Source organism: Lissotriton vulgaris, chromosome 11 (genome assembly GCF_964263255.1).
Source record: "Lissotriton vulgaris chromosome 11, aLisVul1.2, whole genome shotgun sequence".
NCBI lineage: Eukaryota > Metazoa > Chordata > Amphibia > Caudata > Salamandridae > Lissotriton > Lissotriton vulgaris.
Window position 1 is genome coordinate 1,080,171,623 of NC_141699.1, and position 22,448 is coordinate 1,080,194,070.

Consider the following 22,448-nt stretch of genomic DNA (forward strand, 5'->3'; position numbering starts at 1 on the left):
GTCTTTTAGAGGCAAGGGGGAGGGGTTCACGAAATGGCCGACACAATTGTGTAAAAAAAATGATCTCACATTTTTTCACAGAAATTGCACCTTCTGAGAAACTTTTTCTTTGATAAAGTAACTTACCCTGAAGCTCCGTGATGCGCCGAGGACCCCTGCCCGCCCCATGAGCCGCCCCCATCCACAGATAGAACAGCGGCCGGCAGTTGCTCGGGTATTGAGAGGGTCACAATTAATGTGTAATTTTTTTTCTGGTGTGAAAGAACAAAAACTTCTAGACCTTGCACGCTCCACCTGTGTTCTTATCTGTCAATTTCCAGAAGGAGGGGCTAACACAAAAGTGAATTATTTCAGCTGAAGGAGGAAGAAAGAGGGGGGCTGGGAGGGAATTAATTGTTTACGGTGACATCACCAAGGCTGGCTTATAAAATGAATGGCTGGGGCGCTCTCTCCGGCAGAAGTCTTGAACCAGCAGGGAGAGAGGAAAAGGCGTGGAAGCCAGGAAGAAGGGACGGCTCGTGCAAGAGCAGGGTTTCTGCTGCAACTTTCGTGTCTCTCCCGCTGTCGACCGGCGGATCCGCTTTATTTATTTATTTTTGCACACTTTATTCTAGTGCCTCTTTTTTTTTTTATCCGTGTTCTTTTTTTTTGGTGTCGCTGCCCGCCTGCTGCTTCCCAGCACTGCCTAGCAGCTGCAGACCCAGGATGCACGCTTCACACTTTGCGGCTTGGGGACTCTTGCTGACGGCGCTGCTGTGTTTGGAGTCCGAGGGGAAGCCACTGTCCCAGTCCCAGCAGAGGGTAAGCCCGTGTGCTGCTGTGTGTGATCGTGTGCACATGCTCGCCTCATGCAACGCGGGGGTCATGATGATTCAGGCTGGTAGCGGGAGACCTCACCTGAGTTCAAATCACGGCGTCCCCGCTCGGCCAGAACAGTGTGATCTTGGGCGAGGCAGGACATTTGAAAAGTTTGAATTGATTTAGGGAGGGTTTATATTGTGAACCCTGCACGTTTCTAGATTGCATTCTCTGGTGTATTTTTTGGGTTTTGTCGTTGAATCTTGAACAAGGGAGAATTCATATTATTACCTCATTTTACGACCCTTAATTCCGATCTGCTGAAAGTGGGTGAGCTTAGAAACAGATGATTAAACACAGGCGCTATATAAAAGGTCGATAATAATGCTTTATGTCGGCCACTGGTAATTCACGAGCGGTGGAAAGAAGAGGCGCGTGGCAGGATCCCAGCTTCTCAATTGTCGTCAAAGCTATGTGATCTTGGCCAAATCGCGTTATCTGTGTGACCAAATTCTCGTGTCTTCCAAAACTGAAAGGGGCTTATTTACAAGTCCCTTGCGCCTCTTTTGCGTCATTTTTCACATGTTAAAAATGACGTAAAAGTGGCGCAAGAGGCCTGTAAATAAACCCCAGAGTGCTTAGAGACATAATAACGACAGTTGCATGTGTATGGGTGCGTGGGAGTTCTCGGACCCGCTTGTTTGTGTTTACAGTGGGTGAATTGTGTGCGGTCGAATCAAACACCTGAGTTATGATCTCGGCTCTCATAGTTGAGCTTCACGTGTGACCCTGGGCAACACTACTCCATCTCCTCGTACCTTAGTTCCCCAAAATGACAGATCAAATGCAATCTTGAGCGACATTTATTTATGCATGTTTAAAAGAAAGTTACCAGGCGATGGCTAGGCTAGAGCCGGTTATAGCTAGGCAACTTTCTATGTAGCGCCCACTCCCCGTTCTGGTGTCCTAGCGCTGCAAACTAAGGTTTTTGAAATGGTTTAAATTTTGAGGTCAGATATTGATGGGGGGCGCATTGTTGGAGTTAGGGGCAGGAGGGTGGGTGCAGGGCAGGTGCATGTGGGAGTTGTCTGACTTGTGAAGGGGTGACCCCCCCCCCCCCCCCCCCAAAAAAAACGGTAGCCTGCGGATGCATGAGATGTACCGCGGAGGGAGCGTGGGGGTTTCTGGTGCCCTTGGTAGGGGAGTTTAAAACCCCACATTGATGCACGTGCTGCGGTCGTGATCCCCGTGCAAAGAGTAGGACACACCTCTGGGTGACCAGAGAGGCTGACATGGGTGCAAGGAAGGGGCGCTCGCGGGGGAGCTCGGGAGAAGGTTCGCGTCCGAGGGGATGAGTTGGAGCTGGAGGAAGATCTGCAGGAGGAGGGAACTCTTCTGGGCATGGAGTGGGGATGTGCAGGAGATGAGAGGAGGGAACTCTTCTGTGCATGGAGTGCAGCTCTGCAGGAGATGAGAGGAGGGAACTCTTCTGGGCATAGAGTGGGGATGTGCAGGAGATGAGAGGAGGGAACTCTTCTGGGCATAGAGTGGGGATGTGCAGGAGATGAGAGGAGGGAACTCTTCTGGGCATGGAGTGGGGATGTGCAGGAGATGAGAGGAGGGAACTCTTCTGGGCATAGAGTGGGGATGTGCAGGAGATGAGAGGAGGGAACTCTTCTGGGCATAGAGTGGGGATGTGCAGGAGATGAGAGGAGGGAACTCTTCTGGGCATAGAGTGGCGATGTGCAGGAGATGAGAGGAGGGAACTCTTCTGGGCATAGAGTGGGGATGTGCAGGAGATGAGAGGAGGGAACTCTTCTGGGCATAGAGTGGGGATGTGCAGGAGATGAGAGGAGGGAACTCTTCTGGGTATGGAGATGGGATCTGCAGGAGATGAGAGGAGGGAACTCTTCTGGGCATAGAGTGGGGATGTGCAGGAGATGAGAGGAGGGAACTCTTCTGGGTATGGAGATGGGATCTGCAGGAGATGAGAGGAGGGAACTCTTCTGGGCATAGAGTGGGGGTGTGCAGGAGATGAGAGGAGGGAACTCTTCTGTGCATGGAGTGCAGCTCTGCAGGAGATGAGAGGAGGGAACTCTTCTGTGCATGGAGTGCAGCTCTGCAGGAGATGAGAGGAGGAAACTCTTCTGTGCATGGAGTGCAGCTCTGCAGGAGATGAGAGGGGGGAACTCTTCTGGGCATGGAGTGCAGCTCTGCAGGAGATGAGAGGAGGGAACTCTTCTGGGCATGGAGTGGGGATGTGCAGGAGATGAGAGGAGGGAACTCTTCTGGGCATAGAGTGGGGATGTGCAGGAGATGAGAGGAGGAAACTCTTCTGTGCATGGAGTGCAGCTCTGCAGGAGATGAGAGGAGGGAACTCTTCTGTGCATGGAGTGCAGCTCTGCAGGAGATGAGAGGAGGGAACTCTTCTGGGCATAGAGTGGGGATGTGCAGGAGATGAGAGGAGGGAACTCTTCTGGGCATGGAGTAGAGGTCTGCAGGAGATGACAGGAGGGAACTCTTCTGGGCATGGAGTGCAGATCTGCAGGAGGAGGAAAGTGGAGGGAACTACAGGAGCGCAGAGAGAAAGGACGGGAAATGGAACTCGGTGCTGAAAACTCACCGAGGAGAACTCTCCAGGGGGCGACGCTCAGCCGAGAAGACTTCCCTGGTGGAGAGAGCCTGAAATGGGAGCTTGGAGGGTCGGGGTTGCAAGGGGGGGGGGGGGCAGGGGGCGCTCAGCGGATGAGACTCCTTTGCTAGAGACGCGAGCACAGAGGGGCGACCTCCGCAAGCTGGACACCGAGGCGGGAAGTGAACTCTGCGGAGGGAACTCAGGGTGGGCTGGCGGGGCCGGGGCGGCGGGAGAGGGAGCGCACCGCAGAGCGAGCTTTGAGGACGGAACTCCGCCGCGGCGTCTCCTCTGCCTCGCTTGTGATCTTGGAAAGTGAAAGCAGTGATGGAGGAAATGCGGAGTCAGTGGAGGGCGCAGGCCACGGTGCGGCTCCGGGAGGAGAGGGGGTCGTCTCTGGGGGCGGGGGGGCGGGGGGGGGGGGGGTGATGGGAGGTGAACCTGGAGACGCCACAGCACCTCGTTCTAGGGACTCTTTCAGGAGTGACAGTGTCTGCCAGAGGGGCCGGGGCAGCGCACTCTGGCGCCCGCAGGAGCCCTGGCAACGAGAGCGGCTCCGGAGAGAGAGCTCCTCCCGGGGTAGGAAGTGGAGGCGAGAGGGGGGTCGTGCTTCCCCCCCATCTCCCTGGGGAAAGTCTGTTAAAGCAGGCGCCTGCAAACGGGCATCACGAGTTATCTGTACAGCACCGGGGCAGGTGCAGCTGCACTCACTCATACATACAGCACCGGGGCAGGTGCAGCCGCACTCACTCATACATACAGCACCGGGGCAGGTGCAGCCGCACTCACTCATACATACAGCACCGGGGCAGGTGCAGCTGCACTCATACATACAGCACCGGGGCAGGTGCAGCCGCACTCACTCATACATACAGCACCGGGGCAGGTGCAGCCGCACTCACTCATACATACAGCACCGGGGCAGGTGCAGCTGCACTCATACATACAGCACCGGGGCAGGTGCAGCCGCACTCATACATACAGCACCGGGGCAGGAGGAGCAGCTGCACTCATACATACGATTCAGAAAAGGGGGTGGTGATGGACAGAGTGTCTGAATTAAGCAGAACACTCCTACCCAGTCAACAGATCAGGGCTTAATCCATCACCATTATTTAGCTCACTGCACCATCCCAGCTCAGAACCTGGCTACATCCAAATTAGTCTGTCCCTGGCCCAGTGCATCATGGGAACAGGGCAGACCAAACTACCAAGCCAATTCTTATACTGGGAAGGAAACAAGCTTCCGGGGACCGGTTTCTGGCATCACAACCGTCTTTGGCCCAGCAGGTGCAGCTGCACTCATACATACAGCACAGGGGCAGGGGCAGCTGCACTCATACATACAGCACAGGGGCAGCTGCACTCAGACATACAGCACCAGGGCAGGTGAAGCTGCACTCATACATACAGCACCAGGGCAGGTGCAGCTGCACTCACTCATACATACAGCGCCGGGGCAGGTGCAGCCGCACTCACTCATACATACAGCGCCGGGGCAGGTGCAGCTGCACTCAGACATACAGCACTGGGGCAGGTGCAGCTGCACTCATACATACAGCACCGGGGCAGGTGCAGCCGCACTCACTCATACATACAGCGCCGGGGCAGGTGCAGCTGCACTCATACATACAGCACCGGGGCAGGTGCAGCCGCACTCACTCAGACATACAGCACCGGGGCAGGTGCAGCAAGAGTCATACATACAGCACTGGGGCAGGAGGAGCAGCTGCACTCATACATACAGCACCGGGACAGGTGCAGCTGCACTCATACATACAGCACCGGGGCAGGTGCAGCTGCACTCATACATACAGCGCCAGGGCAGGTGCAGCTGCACTCATACATACAGCGTGGAGAAGCGTGGCTCAGTGGTTGGAGGCGGCAGACCCAGAAGCTGAAATCGGCCGTGGACCAGGGTTCGATTCCCCGCCTCGGCGGGACTCGGGCTCAAAAATTCCACGGAGTCGACAATTCTCGCTCTGGTGCCTACTCGACTCACGGGGTCACACTCTGCGACTCTGGGCAATAGCTTGCTTAATCTCCACTACGGCCCCTCGCGGCGGGATGCCTGGCTTTCACCTTGTGGATACCCGGCCGGGGTATCTCACAGGGGAATACCAGGACGGGTTCCCTAAGCAAGCGCCTTGAGGCCCCTGGGTTAAAGTGCGCTATATAAATCGAAACACATCTACATCTACAGCGCCAGGGCAGGTGCAGCTGCACTCATACATACAGCACCGGGGCAGGTGCAGCTGCACTCATACATACAGTGCCAGGGCAGGTGCAGCTGCACTCATACATACAGCGCCAGGGCTGGTGCAGCTGCACTCATACATACAGCACCGGGGCAGGTGCAGCTGCACTCATACATACAGCACCGGGGCAGGTGCAGCTGCACTCATACATACAGCGCCAGGGCAGGTGCAGCTGCACTCATACATACAGCACCGGGGCAGGTGCAGCTGCACTCATACACACAGCGCCAGGGCAGGTGCAGCTGCACTCATACATACAGCACCGGGGCAGGTGCAGCTGCACTCATACATACAGCACCGGGGCAGGTGCAGCTGCACTCATACATACAGCACCGGGGCAGGTGCAGCTGCACTCAGACATGCAACACCGGGGCAGGTGCAGCCGCACTCATACATACAGCACCGGGGCAGGTGCAGCTGCACTCAGACATACAGCACAGCAGCAGGTGCAGCTGCACTCATACATACAGCACCAGGGCAGGTGCAGCTGCACTCAGACATACAGCACTGGGGCAGGTGCAGCTGCACTCAGACATGCAACACCGGGGCAGGTGCAGCCGCACTCATACATACAGCACCAGGGCAGGTGCAGCTGCACTCATACATACAGCACCGGGGCAGGTGCAGCTGCACTCAGACATGCAACACCGGGGCAGGTGCAGCCGCACTCATACATACAGCACCGGGGCAGGTGCAGCTGCACTCAGACATACAGCACAGCAGCAGGTGCAGCTGCACTCATACATACAGCACCAGGGCAGGTGCAGCTGCACTCAGACATACAGCACTGGGGCAGGTGCAGCTGCACTCATACATACAGCACCAGGGCAGGTGCAGCTGCACTCATACATACAGCACCAGGGCAGGTGCAGCTGCACTCATACATACAGCACCGGTTGAAATGAAGCTGCACTCACTCATACATACAGCACCGGGGCGGGTGCAGCCGCACTCATACATACAGCACAGCAGCAGGTGCATTTCCACTCAGGTGCAGCAGGCTGGATTTGCTCAGGAGGGTGGGGGCTGCTGTGTGCTGCTCGGGCTGGCAGGCCAGAGTGCTGTGGCGGTGACGTGAGCGGGCCGCTGGCACGGCTGCAGGCCGCTCTTAGCACTCCACCCTCCCGGTGCTGACCGTGCCCAGGCCCGGGGTCAGCCAGGGGTCACACGGCAGCTGAGACGGCCGCAGGTGCAGGGCCCTGGGAAGCTCGGCCCGTTCCCAGCCCTGAGCGGAGACCCTTTAGGAGGAGCCCCTCTCTCGGATTCCCATGCGCCCCTTCTTTTCACTTACCCCACCTACCGTAAAGTGGCGTGGGCCTTTGCCCAGGGCACCGTTCGCCAGGGGCGGCGTGGAAGATTAATCTAGGGGGACCCCGCGGTCTGCGATACCCGAAATTGACAGATGTTTAATTCATTTAATGCATACATAAAAAAAGTATCAGATGGCCGTGCACCTACCAGCTGCGAGAACAACCCTTCGGACGCCGCACAGCACTCAAACAGGCTTCGCTGAGTATCGCAGGACTTAGAGGCTCTTAGAGTTATAGCGCCGAGAGAGCCCCCCGTCCAGGCCCCCAGAAGTGACTCACAGCCCCAGCTGTTCCCACGGTTAGTGCAAGCATCGCATGACGTGCCTGCGGCCACCACTGGCCCCACGGGGCGTCTGGCAGCCTTCCCAGTCAGCACCAGCGCAGTGGACAGCAACGAGTGACCCAACGTATAGCTCGGTGGGTGCATGCGCCGGAGGCTTCGTGGCCCCTGGCAGACTCAGGACGGATTCTAAACCTGTGCAAGTCACACTGCGTGATGCCTGCCTTTGACCAGGACAATAGTGAATTTTGTTATCTACAGCGCTACAAAGCTACAAGAGCGGCAGTAAGCGCTATAAAACCTTTATTGTTACGAATCGGAGTGATAATTTGAAGATATGGTTCGAGTTAATGGGGACTGCGTTTTATACACAATCCATTATCCAATCATTCTGTCGTAAAATAGATTTGCTCCGGTTTTTCATCCGTGCAAAACTTTATGTTGAAGTCCGTGGGTTTGCAATCTTGGTGGTCCCGGCTGTAAGGCAGTACAGGGGCATGAGAGGTTGCGAAAGGAAAGTCCATGGTTGGAGAACAGAGTTCGGGGACGAAAAGCCTGGCATCTCACAGTACAAACCGTGCGGAGAAAGGTGCATTTCGCGGGTTGGCCCTGCCCGGCCCTGGGGAGGGGTTGGGTTCCTAATCAATCGCCTGGACTGAGCTGTACAGGTGTCTCTGTGCAAACCCACACTCTGCTGTGAACTGGCTCCAGCCTCAGTGAAAGAGAAAGAGACAGACATGGGTGCTGGGGATTCCTCTGTTCGTGCACGGGTGTGTGCGCCTTTTACCACTGGTCTGCGTGCCCACCTATGCCTTGGCACGGGTCCGCAGTGGTCTGGGTGGGCTCGCCTGTGTCTCTGTTCCACTGAATGCCAGGCCTCTCTCTTCACCACATTCACCTCTCTCCCCTCCCTTTTCTCTCTCTGCTGGTCCTCGTGAGGCCCCCCACGACTGGACACCGACCCCTACTGTTCTGTGTGCCCACCCATGCCTGGGCACTGGTCCGCAGTGGTCTGGGTGGGCTCGCCTGTGTCTCTGTTCCACTGAGTGCCAGGCCTCTCTCTTCACCACATTCACCTCTCTCCCCTCCCTTTTCTCTCTCTGCTGGTCCTCGTGAGGCCCCCCACGACTGGACACCGACCCCTACTGTTCTGTGTGCCCACCCATGCCTGGGCACTGGTCCGCAGTGGCCTGGGTGGGCTCGCCTGTGGTTGGGTTCTGCTGAGTGTTTGTGTGCCCACCCATGCCTGGGCACTGGTCCGCAGTGGCCTGGGTGGGCTCGCCTGTGTCTGGGTTCTACTGAGTGTCAAGCCTCTCTCTTCACCCCTCCCCCCTTTCTCTCACTGCTGGTTCTCGTGCCCCCCCCCCCCCACGACTGGGCACCGACCCCTACAAGTTCTGTGTGCCCACCCATGCCTGGGCACTGGTTCACAGTGGCCTGGGTGGGCTCGCCTGTGTCTGTGTTCTACTGAGTGTCAGGCCTCTCTCTCTCTTCACCATCCCCCCTTTCTCTCTCTGCTGGTTCTCGTGCCCCCCCCTCCCCCCCCACGACTGGGCACCGACCCCTACAAGTTCTGTGTGCCCACCCATGCCTGGGCACTGGTTCACAGTGGCCTGGATGGGCTCGCCTGTGTCTGTGTTCTAATCAAGGGCTACGGCATGACATTTTAAGGGTCCGAGTTGGCATTAATCCTTGGATGATGGAAGAAAAAAATGAAACCAGCCTTGATTCAGACAGATGGCATTTGTAAATGTGGGCTAGGGACAAGAAATGACATTTTGCACATATTGCTCGATTGCACCTTGGTTTTAGCTATACGGAAATATTGCTTTTATATCCCTTATTTTTAAAACACTAGATGGGCTTTCGTGCCCAGGCGGCCTGTCTACTTACGGAAATGCCATCTCTTGACAGTGCCATCGCTGTGGGAAAATATCTGAAAGCCATAACAGATTTCGAAAGGGAGAAATTAAAGGAGGGGTGTTGATTTTAATGTATCTCAGGCCTTTCCCATTAATGTGAGTTTTTAATAGTTTTAGGTGTATTTACAAACTGTGTATAATGATTTATGATTGCATGAGGATGCCAGTTTTTACAAATGTGTTTTATTAGTAACTTATTTGCTATAGAATTTATATTGTCACTGTTACTTGGGTTACTATTGTGTTTAAAAGACTATGGTCTAAATAAACAACGTTTTCTCTCTCTCTCTCTGTTCTACTGAGTGTTTGTGTGCCCACCCGTGCCTGGGCACTGGTCCGCAGTGGCCTGGGTGGGCTCGCCTGTGTCTGGGTTCTACTGAGTGTTTGTGTGCCCACCCGTGCCTGTGCACTGGTCCGCAGTGGCCTGGGTGGGCTCGCCTGTGTCTGGGTTCTGTTGAGTGTTTGTGTGCCCACCCATGCCTGGGCACTGGCCCACAGTGGCCTGGGTGGACTCGCCTGTGTCTGTGTTCTACTGAGTGTTTGTGTGCCCACCCATGCCTGGGCACTGGTCCACAGTGGCCTGGGTGGGCTCGCCTGTATCTGGGTTCTGCTGAGTGTTTGTGTGCCCACCCATGCCTGGGCACTGGCCCACAGTGGCCTGGGTGGACTCGCCTGTGTCTGTGTTCTACTGAGTGTTTGTGTGCCCACCCATGCCTGGGCACTGGTCCGCAGTGGCCTGGGTGGGCTCGCCTGTGTCTGGGTTCTGCTGAGTGTTTGTGTGCCCACCCGTGCCTGGGCACTGGTTCACAATGGCCTGGGTGGACTCGCCTGTGTCTGGGTTCTGCTGAGTGTTTGTGTGCCCACCCATGCCTGGGCACTGGTCCACAGTGGCCTGAGTGGGCTCGCCTGTGTCTGGGTTCTGATGAGTGTTTGTGTGCCCACCCATGCCTGGGCTCTGGTCCACAGTGGCCTGAGTGGGCTCGCCTGTGTCTGGGTTCTGATGAGTGTTTGTGTGCCCACCCGTGCCTGGGCACTGGTTCACAATGGCCTGGGTGGACTCGCCTGTGTCTGGGTTCTGCTGAGTGTTTGTGTGCCCACCCATGCCTGGGCACTGGTCCACAGTGGCCTGGGTGGGCTTGCCTGTGTCTGGGTTCTGCTGACTGTTTGTGTGCCCACCCATGCCTGGGCACTGGTCCACAGTGGCCTGGGTGTGCCCGCCTGTGTCTGTGCTCTGCTGTGTGTCAGAGCTCTTGTGTCCTGTGTGTCTGCCCCCTCTGCTCACCCCATTCACGCCCCTCTCTCTCTCTCTCTCTCCACCAGGCCCTGCGAACTCTGATGGGTGACGAACTGTCCGAGTACCTGGCATCCAGGGAGATTGCGCCGGACCGGGGGGCCAGGGAGACCAAGTCGCGGACCCAACTGCTGCGAGAACTCCGCAAGGACAACCGCGCCTCAACTGCCGGGCTCCGGAAATCCCGGAACTCCCAAAAGTCCAAACCCAAGTTGGGGCAGTCCAGTGGCTGCTTCGGACTCAAGCTGGACCGAATAGGGTCGATGAGTGGGCTCGGCTGCTAGGACCCTGCCCCCTGCGCTGGTAAGTTATCTGCCTTTGTTCCCTGCATATATCGGACAGTGCTTAATTTCAGCAGGTGTTTGCCGGAGCGCAGCAGCAAATGCATGCATCAGTAGGCAGTTCTTCCCTTCTCTGCCCAGGCCATGGGCACGTGTATTTCACAGTCACTTGGCACCTTGTCTTTGCAGAGAAGCTTTTGAAACTGCCCCATCCACAGGGACCTCTTGGCTGGTGATTGCCAAGTGCCATCAGGGCGCAGCTGCCTATGGCGGGGTGCCCTGCTGAGGACAAGCAGTCACACCCCAGCGCAGACTGAGCAAGCAGTCTGCTTCCGGTGAGCGCCAGCTGCCCCGGACTGTGCCACCAGTGCCCCCAGCAGGTGTTTTTCTGCCAACCTCACCCACAGCCTGTTCGCCAATAGACGAGAAAGCCATGCCCATCCGAGGGCTGTGAAAGAGTCCGGGAGGCGGGGGTTACCCGGGCTAGTGTGGGTGAATATTTCTGGATATAAGTTGGGCATCTGAGTTGTGGCGTCTGGAATAGAACGCGTCTCGCCATGGACTCTGGGCGCTACATGGCCTGGGCATGAAAGGGTGGACAGGCAGAACCTGTCCACATGGAGGAGGCAGCTATCTACAGGCGGGACCAGGAGAGGCCGATAACCCCAAACTTTGGGGCCTTCAGCGGAAGTCTGACCTCTTATTAAAGGGGTACCTCTCTCTGAAGTGTAGCAGCTCAGAAAGGCTGTGTGTGTCTTGTATACATGACTCTGTACAAGACAACCTCAATGATTGTGTCTGTATCTGATTGGACAGGTCTCCTACTTATCTCTAAGTATGTGACAGTTTTCCAAAGTTTATCCCTCTGAACATGATTGGAAAGCTCCAGTGCTTATTTATTGGACGAGTCCCACTGTCTTCCCTCTGCACTTGATTGGACTTTGGAAGGAACATGCTGAATATGTGATTGGATGGTTCCTTGTGTACATGATGGGATGGTGCTGGAGACTGAACATGTTATGTGATTGGACAGTTTTCAAGGTTTGTCGTATTTACATGATTGATCAGTTATATGATTGGGCGATTCCCAAGGTGTATCCCTCAGATGATTGGACAGCTCCCAAGGTAAATCCCTATGGTCGTGATTGATTGGTTTTCGCGGTTTATCACATGTACTTGATTGGATAGCTCCCAAGAAGTACACATCATTTTCATATGAATAAATGATGCACCCTGGTGTGTATATCCCTACATACAGGATTCTCACCATAGGATAACATTTCATAAACATGGATTCTAATAACATCCAACATGCAAGAACCCTTGACCCCATCTTGGTTGGCAGAGTGCCACCTATAAGTGTTCAATTTTAAGGACACTTGCCTGCACATAAACAATCATTCCCTGCAACGCAAGTGTTGGCGCTAGGCAGCTAATTATAGCACCAGCTCTAGGGAAAACACAGAGGTAGTAAATACGGCACATGCTGTCAAATTTGGTGCAACTCTGCGCTCCGACATTTTGTTGTACGTCTGCCCCATGGTGTTCGTATATAGGCTGTTCCAAAACTGCTCCGCCTCGGTCTTTAACACAATAGTGGCACTTTAGTATTGATCTGAACTTTTATACAGACTCTACAATATAGCTTACCAACATATTATCAAGGTCAGTAGATGTGGAGGTAAGAATAGTAAATGTGAGAAACATATGTCCCTTCTGGACAGAAATTGGGACAATATACTGCAGGCCATGGGGACGCCCGATAGAATCTGCTCCCTAAGCGGCATTACTTCACTCTTTCGAAGATGAGGACTGTGCATAAGTGAAAAAGATTTGTATCCGATTGCGACTTACCCTTGGGGAAGAGAGCTTTACTCAAAATATGAGAAATCTGATGGCACCTAATATCTCGAAATGAAGAGGGGGTTTGAACAAATAGCAAATACTTGCATTCGCAAAATTTAAAATAGAGGATACCCCAAGAAACAGGGAAAAAAGGGGAAATATGGATAGAGTATGAAGAAGGAGCTGTGATTGAAATAAAACTATATGAACAAATAGATTAAATATTGGAACATTTAATGTTGTAGAACAGAATTTGAAGTGAACAATCCATTATATGAGAATGTTAATGTTGAGTATTTTTGTGGCAAAATTATCAATCTGGAATGAAAGATGTCAATCATGGGGTTCACCTAGGTTTGTTGTAAGCTCACTGGTCTAAATTTATTGATAATGCTAAATGATAATAAACTATGGGGGGGCTAAAGCATAATAATACTATACTTCGATTTGTATGCTTACCTTGATGTTATGTTGGTAGTCGGTACTGTACAGTCGATTTATGCGCAGTCCATATTATTAACCTCAATATGAGATACAGGCTCCATGTCTATTGTCATTGGGTCCTGAACAGGGATTTATGTGAACTCATATAAAAGCGCTTCGACGCCTAGTCAGAGGTAGTAAGCGCTATTTAAATGCAGTTACAATACAATACAGCATAAAGATGCAAAGTGCGCACAAGGGCATCACATCTTGAGGTACACTGCTGCAGTAACATTAATTAAAAAAGACAGTTATAAGGATATTAACCATTTTCATAGCATTGACTAGATTTTCTTTCATCTTATATACTGCAGAGTTCGTCTGCACGTACGTCATCTAGGAGTTGTTTTGGAAAAAGTTCCAAACATATACAGGCACATGCATCAAGCTAGGATTTTGCGAGTCCTTAATTGCGATTATTAAGGAATCGCAATTAAGGACTCGCAAAAGCCTATGCATGTAGGAATCGCTATAAAAATAGCGGATCCTACACATTCCTTATTTGCGAGTCGTAAATTGTGATTCACAAATAAGGAATGGCTTCCCATTCATTCCTATGGGCCTACAGGCCCATAGGAATGAATTGGAAATTGCATGCGCAATTTGCGAGTACCAATTGATATTTGCGAATTGCGCATGCAACTTCAAGGGTGCCAGGGTGTCAAAAGGACACCCTGTTGCACCCCTGAAATTGATCTGTGCACAAATGTTGGGCACACACATATCCCAAGGACATGTGTGTGTGTAACCTACAACGTTGAAAAATGTCTTTAGTGCATTTTTCAAAGTTTTTACAAATTACCATGAAGTTCAACTTCATGGTAATTTGCGACCCCTAGTAGCGAAATCGCTACTTCAAAGTGGCTCTTGCATTGCATGTAAGGAATCGCAAAATGCGATTCCTTAAATGCAATCGCAATTTAAGAACTCACAATTAATTGCGAATGCTCAAATTGAGAGGGCCTTGATGCAAACGGCCGATTTTGCGAATCGCACCGTTTGCGATCGTAAAAAGCTTTGATGCATGTGCCTAATAATTTTAAGCTAGCCTCCCGCCTGGGTGCAGGCGTGCGCTTGCATTTGTACGTAAAGGCGGCCATCTTGAAATGGGTTTTGTAGTACAATTTTGCACCCACATTCTAAGGCAGTCGCCTATGCGTATGCACTTAGACACTCCCATGTGGACACATGGTTAGCTATCTTCAAAGGCTTTTAGTAAAACAGGACAACACAATTTATGATATGAGCGACATGCATGTGGGCACACGTGTGCATGTATGCTGACTAACGAGTAGCCATTTTGCAATGGTTTTAGCCAGCATTAAATAATGAACTATGTATGCACACATGAGTAGCCAGAAGCCGTGTATGGGGAGCTGAAGGGGCATCCCACAAGCAAAGTACAAAAAACTATTTAAAATGCAAACATTGCCCCACGTGCCCTCCAATGGAACTGCACTATTTTTGGTGCGGATGATGACATTGCGGCCTAAAGTATGAAAAGTTTAGTTGATAAATACCAAAATAATCTTAAAAGCTGAGAAAATCAAGCATTTACAGCTTGCACTCAGTTCTTTGCAGCGGGTGCATTAACCCACTGACTACCTATTGAGTAATTTAATCTGCAATACTGAAAAAGCAGTTAAGGACGTCATTTCCACACACTGGTGAATTACGGAGCCTGCCAGCTCGGGTTGGATACGTCGAGAAGTGCCTGCCCGTGGAACTAGCAGTTCTAGGCTCTCCTGGCAGGTCCACTAGAACACACTGTGTGATCCTCAGTAAATCATTCTACCTCCCAGGACTCCCGTTCCTTTCCTTATCTTTAAAATTTAGAGCGTTCAGAGCACAGATATTTCAGTATCCTAGCTATTTATAGCTCGGTAGCATCCCTCAGTGTGAAATCTGCTCATGCGTTTTACAATGGTGACCCCTGCTGTCCACATTGAGTCACTGCACTTATGATCGTGCTTTGCTGTGCGTTCGTTCCATCACGCACCAAAAAGCCAATGTGTATTTGAACTTAAATCACCGCCCGACATGGTTGTACTTGTGTTATCAATCTTGGTAGGATGAAAGGAAAAGTTGCTCTTGCCAGAGTAAAACTTTCGTCCTGGACGTTTCAAACAAAAGATGTCTGCTACTGCGTTCAGCTCATGACAAATCGTATATCGAACCCTCACCAAAAATTAAAAGGACAGACTTCTCGATGTTTCAAGATTTTTTGTTCCGTTATGTCTTCGGTAAATTTTCAAGTGAGCGGGTTCTTTCTTTTCGTTTTGCTTTTTGGAAGACATTCACGTTTTCAGTATTCCTTGTGTGGACGGTGACACATTTTTTCCCTGTAAAACATGTTGACGACTCACTTGAAAGAACTTGCAATATTTTGGATTATGCTCTTTGCAGGCAAAATATTAATGTCTGTACTGGCACATCGCAGATTAACAATAATATACTCACGTTTATGAGGAATGCGTCAGCAGTCTGAAGTGTCTAGAATTTAAATGACGTTTTAGTGTTGTACAACGGAACTCCTTTTAACATCAGATGAATGACGAAAGGCCGCTCCGTACAACCTTTGGCTTCTGCCTGTGGTTTGCAGTTTAGATACCGAAGTTTCCCTTGAGTCCTCAACCCACTGAGGTATCTCACCCTGAGCTCCCTCTGCACCCTGACACTCGTATTCATGGAGTGTTAATAGAAGAGCAAGACTACAAGTACCACAATGCTCTGCCGGACCGTCAGAGTTTTGATTTCTATAGACGCTCGCAAACAGCTTCGTGGCATGGATGCCACGAGCCCCAGGGCAGGCCGGGAAAATGGTCCAATTGACTGCTGTTGAGGTATTTAAATTCAGCAATTATCCGAGTTCAAAGGGCCCCTCGGGGCTCTGGGGCCCCGGTGCCACTGCCCCTGCTGCACCAATGGGTTTATTTGCTCTTGTGAAGACCCCCCGGGGACCCCCCTTAATAAAAAAAAATGAAAGAAGGGCTCGAGGCCCTTGAAAGGTCGCTTGCTGCGGGCAGCTCTCTCAGTGACACCAGGCCTTGCCAGCTCCCAGGCCAGCCCAGCGCCATGTGTGCCTGGTACCCCACAAAAGATGCCCAGAGGTGGGTACCGGCCGCCGCTGTACCAAGGGGAGCCCGGGCTCGTGATAGGAAGTAGGGGGATCAGACGTTTGTGGGTGAGCAGCTGTGCCAGGGCTTCGCGTAGCTGCCAGCCAGAACTTGCGGCCAGTGTGGCAGCTCTCCGGGGTTTGACCCTCACATGTCTTTCATTGTCCCTGCCAGCCTGCTTAGATACCCCGCAGGTCAGCCTGGCACGTGATCAAGTGACTTTGCAAGTGTAGCAGAAGTAATGCATGTGAGCCTGGCGTGTGATGCCAATGTGGCTGATAATATGTATGTGATCCTGGCATGTGATGCCAGTCTAGCAGATGGCATGCATGTGAGCCTGGCGTGTGATGCCAGTGTGGCAGATATCGAGGAAGTGAGCCAGGCATGTAATGCCAGTGTAGCGTATGTCATGCATATGAGTCTGGCATGTGATGCCAGTGTGCCAGATATCATGTATGTGAGCTTGGCCTGTGATGCCAGTGTGGCAGACATCATGTATGTGAGCCTAGCATGTGATACCAGTGTGAAAGACATCATGCATGTGAGCTTGGCATGTTTTGCCAGTGTGGCATATATCATGCACGTGAGCCTGGAATATAATGCCAGTGTGGCAGATATCATGTAGGGGAGCCTGGCATGTGATGCCAATGTGGCAGACCTCATGCCACGTGATCCTGGCACGTGATGCCAGTGTGGCAAACATCATGCATGTGAGACTGGCACGTGAGGCCAGTGTGGCAGACATCATGGCACGTGAGCCTGGCATGCACTGTAGCCGCACCTCTCCTGGGTCCCTAGGCTCGTTTTCTCTTCCAGTAGCGCCATCCCTCCCGGGTGTAGCGCCTCGCAGTGTCAGCGCTTCGGTGCCCCCTAAGATAAGCACGACAACCGAAGCGGTTTAAACTAAACCAGATGCCCCAGAAACGCCTCCTTGCACGCGGCTCCCGCTGCCTGAGGCTCCGGGAGACAATATAGGGCTTTCGAGAATCTCTCGGAGAGAGGCCACAAGCTCTTTAAGTGTGCCCCCACCTCTCAGCCTTTAGAGCTTCCCGACGGTGGCACGGATGAGCGGTGCCCTTTCCCCCTGCAGGGTGGCCCCCCTCCCCCCGCAGATGTTCAGCACAGATACCCCGAAGTGTTCTGGGAGGCGGCCTGTGTGTTCAGAAGCTGTATAGGAATTTAAAAAAGCAAATGTTAACAGCAGTTATTGCTCATTTGGCAGAGAGCCTCATCCTTGGACCTATAAATATATATTATTTTACCATTTCTCTGATCCATAACTCCTCGTTTCCAAGAAAAGTGTTATAAAAAAGTCTTGTCTGCGCTATAAAAATGTGCACTCGTCTTTCTGCGAATACCTCACTTTATAAGGATTATTGGCGCGAGCAGCGGTTCCAGAGAGAGCCCCTTCCTGCAGGGGGGAGGTGTGAGAGCCCGCCTCTAGAGGTGGGAGGGTGCGGGGGAAGCTGTTGGGAAGGTGTATCACTATGTCGACCCTACTTCCACAGTCTATAGTTTCGACCTGACATTACATCGACCTGCCTAAAACTTCAACATGATCATTACAGCGACATGACTATTGATTCAACCTAACCCTTACTTCAACATAACCATTACTTTACATCAACCTGGCCATTACATCAACTTAACCCGTACTATAGCATAATCATCACATCAACTTGTCCTTTAGCTTGCGCTGACCAATACGTCACCCCGAACATTAATTTGGCTGAAAATGACTTTGACTTGACAAAAACATTGACTTCATCACGATTCAACATAGCTGTGATTTTGATCTGACCATTACTTCAACCTGACCAGTATTTCAACACGACCATTACTGTAATCTGACAATGACCAATAATTCAACCTTCCCACTACATCCATGTGGCCAATACTTACACCTGACCATTATAGCGACCTGATCATTACATCAACTTTGCTTTACCCTGACCAATAATTCAACATGATCATTACCAATACATCAACTAGATCAGTACTTCAACTGACCACTGTTCTGACCTGACCGGACCATCACATCCAACTGACCCATACCTCAACAGCACTATTGCATTAATGTTACCATTACTTCAACCACCCAAAACTTCAACATGAGCGCTACGTCAGCTTAACTGTTGCATCAACCAGATCATTACTCCAACCTAATCATTACATCCACTTGACCATTAGTTTGACGTGACGTTTATTTAGACCATCCCCTAAATCATCATTACCATTACCTGACTATGACATCATCATGAGCATTAGATCAGCCTACCCAGTACATCAATCTTACCATTGCATTAAGCTGACCATCATTGTAACATGACCATTAAGTCGACCTGACCTTTAATTTAACACAACCATTTCTTCAACCTGGCCATTACATCGACTTTCCCATTACTTCGACCTGCACCACACTTCAACATGTCCACGGCATCAATTTAACCATTACATCAACCAGATCTTTACCCAAACTTGATCATTACATCCACCTGTTACTTTTAACATGACCATTAAATCAACATGACCATTAATTTAACTTGACCCTTACTTCAACCTGCCCATTAATTCAGTCTCTTACTTCAACCTGCCCATTAATTCAGTCTCTAACTTCAACCTGCCCATTAATTCAGCCTCTTACTTCAACCTGCCCATTAATTCAGCCTCTTACTTCAACACGACCATTACTTTCACTTAACCATTGCTCCATCTGGAACAACTTAGTCTTTCATAACCTGAGGCTGTGTAAATCGGTGTAAAACTATGTGCAAACCTGTAGCAATATGGTAACATTTCTACAGAGAAATAAACTCAAGTCTGTGGAGTAGGGAGTCCCTGCTGCTGTTTCCAGCACTGGAATGTTGTGTGATACCCCAATGTATTCTGGGTGTTGTAGTCTTGCTTTGCTTCCATTGAACTAAATTCATATGTAGAAAAGTGTGGGGTTGGCTTCTGCATATTCATTACTGCATCCATGCGCGCACAGATGTGGTGGGCAGGGGGCTATACAAACCAGGCCTCCACTGACCAGAACTCAGGGCCCTGCCAGGTTCACCCTTTGGGACTGCGGTGGCTGCATAGTACTCAACCGTATATATTGGATCGGATTCGTAAAATATTTTTCCTGGTCTGTGTTACTAAAGAATGGAAAAATATGCTATTTGATGGGAGTTAGGAGTGAGGGGTAGGGTTGCTGGTAATTTTTTTCAGCCGTATTACCTTTATTTTAATATCCTGGCAGGTAGAACGATTAGGAAAACCCCTTTAAGCCTGTATTACCCCCCATATTAGTACATACTTTAAAAAAAAGCAAATTAAAGAACAAAGCACCTTAAACAGTGTTCTGCAGCTGCCTAATGATCTCTGACTGATAATTAAAGTAAACAAAAACAGAAGGACAATGCTAAAAAATAAATACAGACAATTTTTAAAAAGTTCTATTAAGTATCATGTCCGGACCGTTGCAGAATTGTACCCTGTAAACACATTTTTCTCTGGGAAAGGTGGCATGCCTAGTAAGGGGTGATGCACATTTTAATGATGCAATATGAATTTATGCACCTGTGATGTAACGTGTGATCTTTTTTTACTTTATGCAGCTCTATCAACTGACAACGGTTTTCTAAAGACAACCTTGGGCCATCACCGCCCCCTTCAGGCACCCGAACCTCGCGCCGAACTCCATCACAGGAAATGCCAAGCGGAAGTCAAAGGCGGCCATCTTGTTTTTGTCATTTGTAGCTCTTTCATTTGCCGGTACGAGGAGTCGCATCGCCTGCTGTTCTGATTGGTCCCTTCCGTCCACTAGCCGCCCAATGAGGACAAAGTTCTATTCACACACTCACAAGATGGCGGGGGCCAGTGTGTCAGAGACTGACAAAGCCAGCTGTATACCAGTGCTGTTGTAAATTCATGTCGTGCGTTCCGTATTTATGTTGTAAAGCTATTTATATTGTTTATAAAAAAGAGATATTTATAAAAATTTTATTTATGTATCTAAAATGAACGGGGTCAAACATTGTACCATTTTGTCCTGAATAGTTTGAATATGTTTTAAAAAAAAGTCATTCCATCTGCAAATTGTAATGTCGTTATTTATTTGAAGGAGCGATGAAGGCGGGTGGGATATGTGAATAATCGAGGGATGTATGTTTGAAGTGGTACTTGCATAGCCCAAACTTTGTCGGAAGGCCGCTGAGCTCCGGAGAAATACAGTCAACGAGTGAGTGGAGTGGTAGTTGGATTCTAAGAGTGGAAGTAGGGTGTTACTTCATCATGATGTAGTATTCCTTAAAGTAGATTGTCTTACGCTCTTTCCCCGCATAGGAGCCTGATGGATATGAAGATATATTTCCAGATCCCCAGTACATTGACGGAGAAGCCAGTGCCCTTGTTTTCGCTCTTTTGAACTTTGTTCTTTCCAGTATGATGATGTCCTGGCTGCAGGTGTGTCCAGAGCCACTGAAGATGCTCAGCTTGGCAGCCAGATAGGCACAGGAATCGTGAGGACTTTAGATATATTTTGCTTGCTGCGTTAAGTTAATTCTACCTAAAATAGGCATGGCTTGGGCATAAGAATGGTATGTGAAAAGTTCTGAATGAAAAAAACTAGATAAAAAAAGTTGACATAAAAAAGTGACATAAAAGTTGTGGATACCATGTATGCCTACAAAGAATACAAATAGGTAGAAGTAAAAAAAAGAAAAGTGGAATCTTTTTATTACATTTATGAACAGTACGTCAACATACGCATGCCTTTTACCTAAAACCTCATTGTTACTTCCTCTTTAACCCTAAACTAACTTTTCCCTTACACCAGGCAGGTTTTGCCATTTTCTGGTGATATCTCCAGGACTTCACCCCATGACCTTTCTGACACCACTGTAACACCACCCCTGACACCATAACTTTCACATTTAATTACTGTAACCCAACCCCCTAAACCTAACTCAACCAGAACCACATCCCTTACTTAAGTACTAATCCCTAATCCTATTCCAACATTAACACTAACCATTACACCATAAACTCAGCCCCTTAATGGTAATAACCTATCACTTGTGCAGTCTCATATAGCAGCCCTCTATACCCCATTTCTAAACCGGACTCTCAGCAGTTTCCTAAACTCGAACCAGTAGATTTTAAATTACAACATCCCTCAAACTTATAACAAGCCTAACCCAACCCAAATCCTAATCTTCTCACCAACCCCATCGCTCACCCCAAACCCAAGCCATCCATTTGTTCACTCCCCTTTCAATCTTTGTATATTCTACTATTTTTCTAGTCAAGTTTTCTAATTAAAATTTTTTTGCCTCTACTTTTCTATTAATCTACCTTTATAATTCTAATTTCAATCGACGTATGTGGGGAATGCAACATTCATCTGAGACAAAAGAATTAGATACGGGGAAGGGAGGCAGAGAGAGGAAAAAATAGAGGTGACATTTTAAGCGTTAATTAGGAAAGTGAGGAATGGCCAGAAAGAAGGGTAATTAAATACAAAAAAAGCACGCTGAAGTCAATTGAAGCCTGCGAAAACAAAATCACATACACAAGCATGTGGTCAGCTTTCTGAAGCCCGTACAAGAGGTCTCGTGCTGCGCGAGTAAAGCTGTGCACTGCAGCGCTAGGCACGAGACCTAAAAAGGGAGGTGAGGTGCAGGAGAAATGTTTAAACACTGACTACTCTGGCATCTAATGAGTACCAAAGTAAGACATGTGTCCATTTACATTTAGTTGCAATACCAGAGGCTATGCCCCCAATTTTTTCGCTGGTATCGGGCAATCTGAGTCTGACTTGCAATGGGAGTCCAGATTCAATTGGGCAGACAAAGAGGTTAAATGCAGAATAGACTCAGTGTAGTTAGGTAATTACAATGGTAACCGGTGTCTCCTAAAGGCACATATCAGAAACAGGGATTCTGAACCAGATTGGCCCACCTTGTAGAGCCACCAGCAGTTAAGAGTATCCAGTTCTGCTACTAGGCCCACCCAGTTCTGAATCATTTAAGACAGTTGTGGGCAGAGTAGAATAGCAGAAAGGGACAGTTTGGGTATAGCAGAATAAAAGAGACCAAAGATGCAAATAGTGAAATTGGATATAGAAATAACGAGGTTAAAGAAAATAAAGGGAACAAATCTAGAAGACAATGTGCAAGAAAATAATAAGAGCTGCTGAAGAGAGTTAACTTTCAGTTTGCGCATGTAATCATTAAACAACACTGCC

The 22,448-nt window shown here is 50.0% G+C and overlaps 1 protein-coding gene across 1 annotated transcript; it reads left to right on the plus strand.

Moving 5' to 3' along the window:
- Nucleotides 1–457: 457 nt before the first annotated feature.
- On the plus strand, nucleotides 458–20,299 carry NPPC (natriuretic peptide C). The gene is made up of 3 exons (XM_086944958.1): nucleotides 458–801; nucleotides 10,521–10,794; nucleotides 19,819–20,299. Exons 1-2 carry the CDS (start codon nucleotides 706–708, stop codon nucleotides 10,773–10,775), a joined length of 351 nt encoding a protein of 116 aa, XP_086801084.1. The 5' UTR covers nucleotides 458–705; the 3' UTR covers nucleotides 10,776–10,794; nucleotides 19,819–20,299.
- Nucleotides 20,300–22,448: the final 2,149 nt, after the last annotated feature.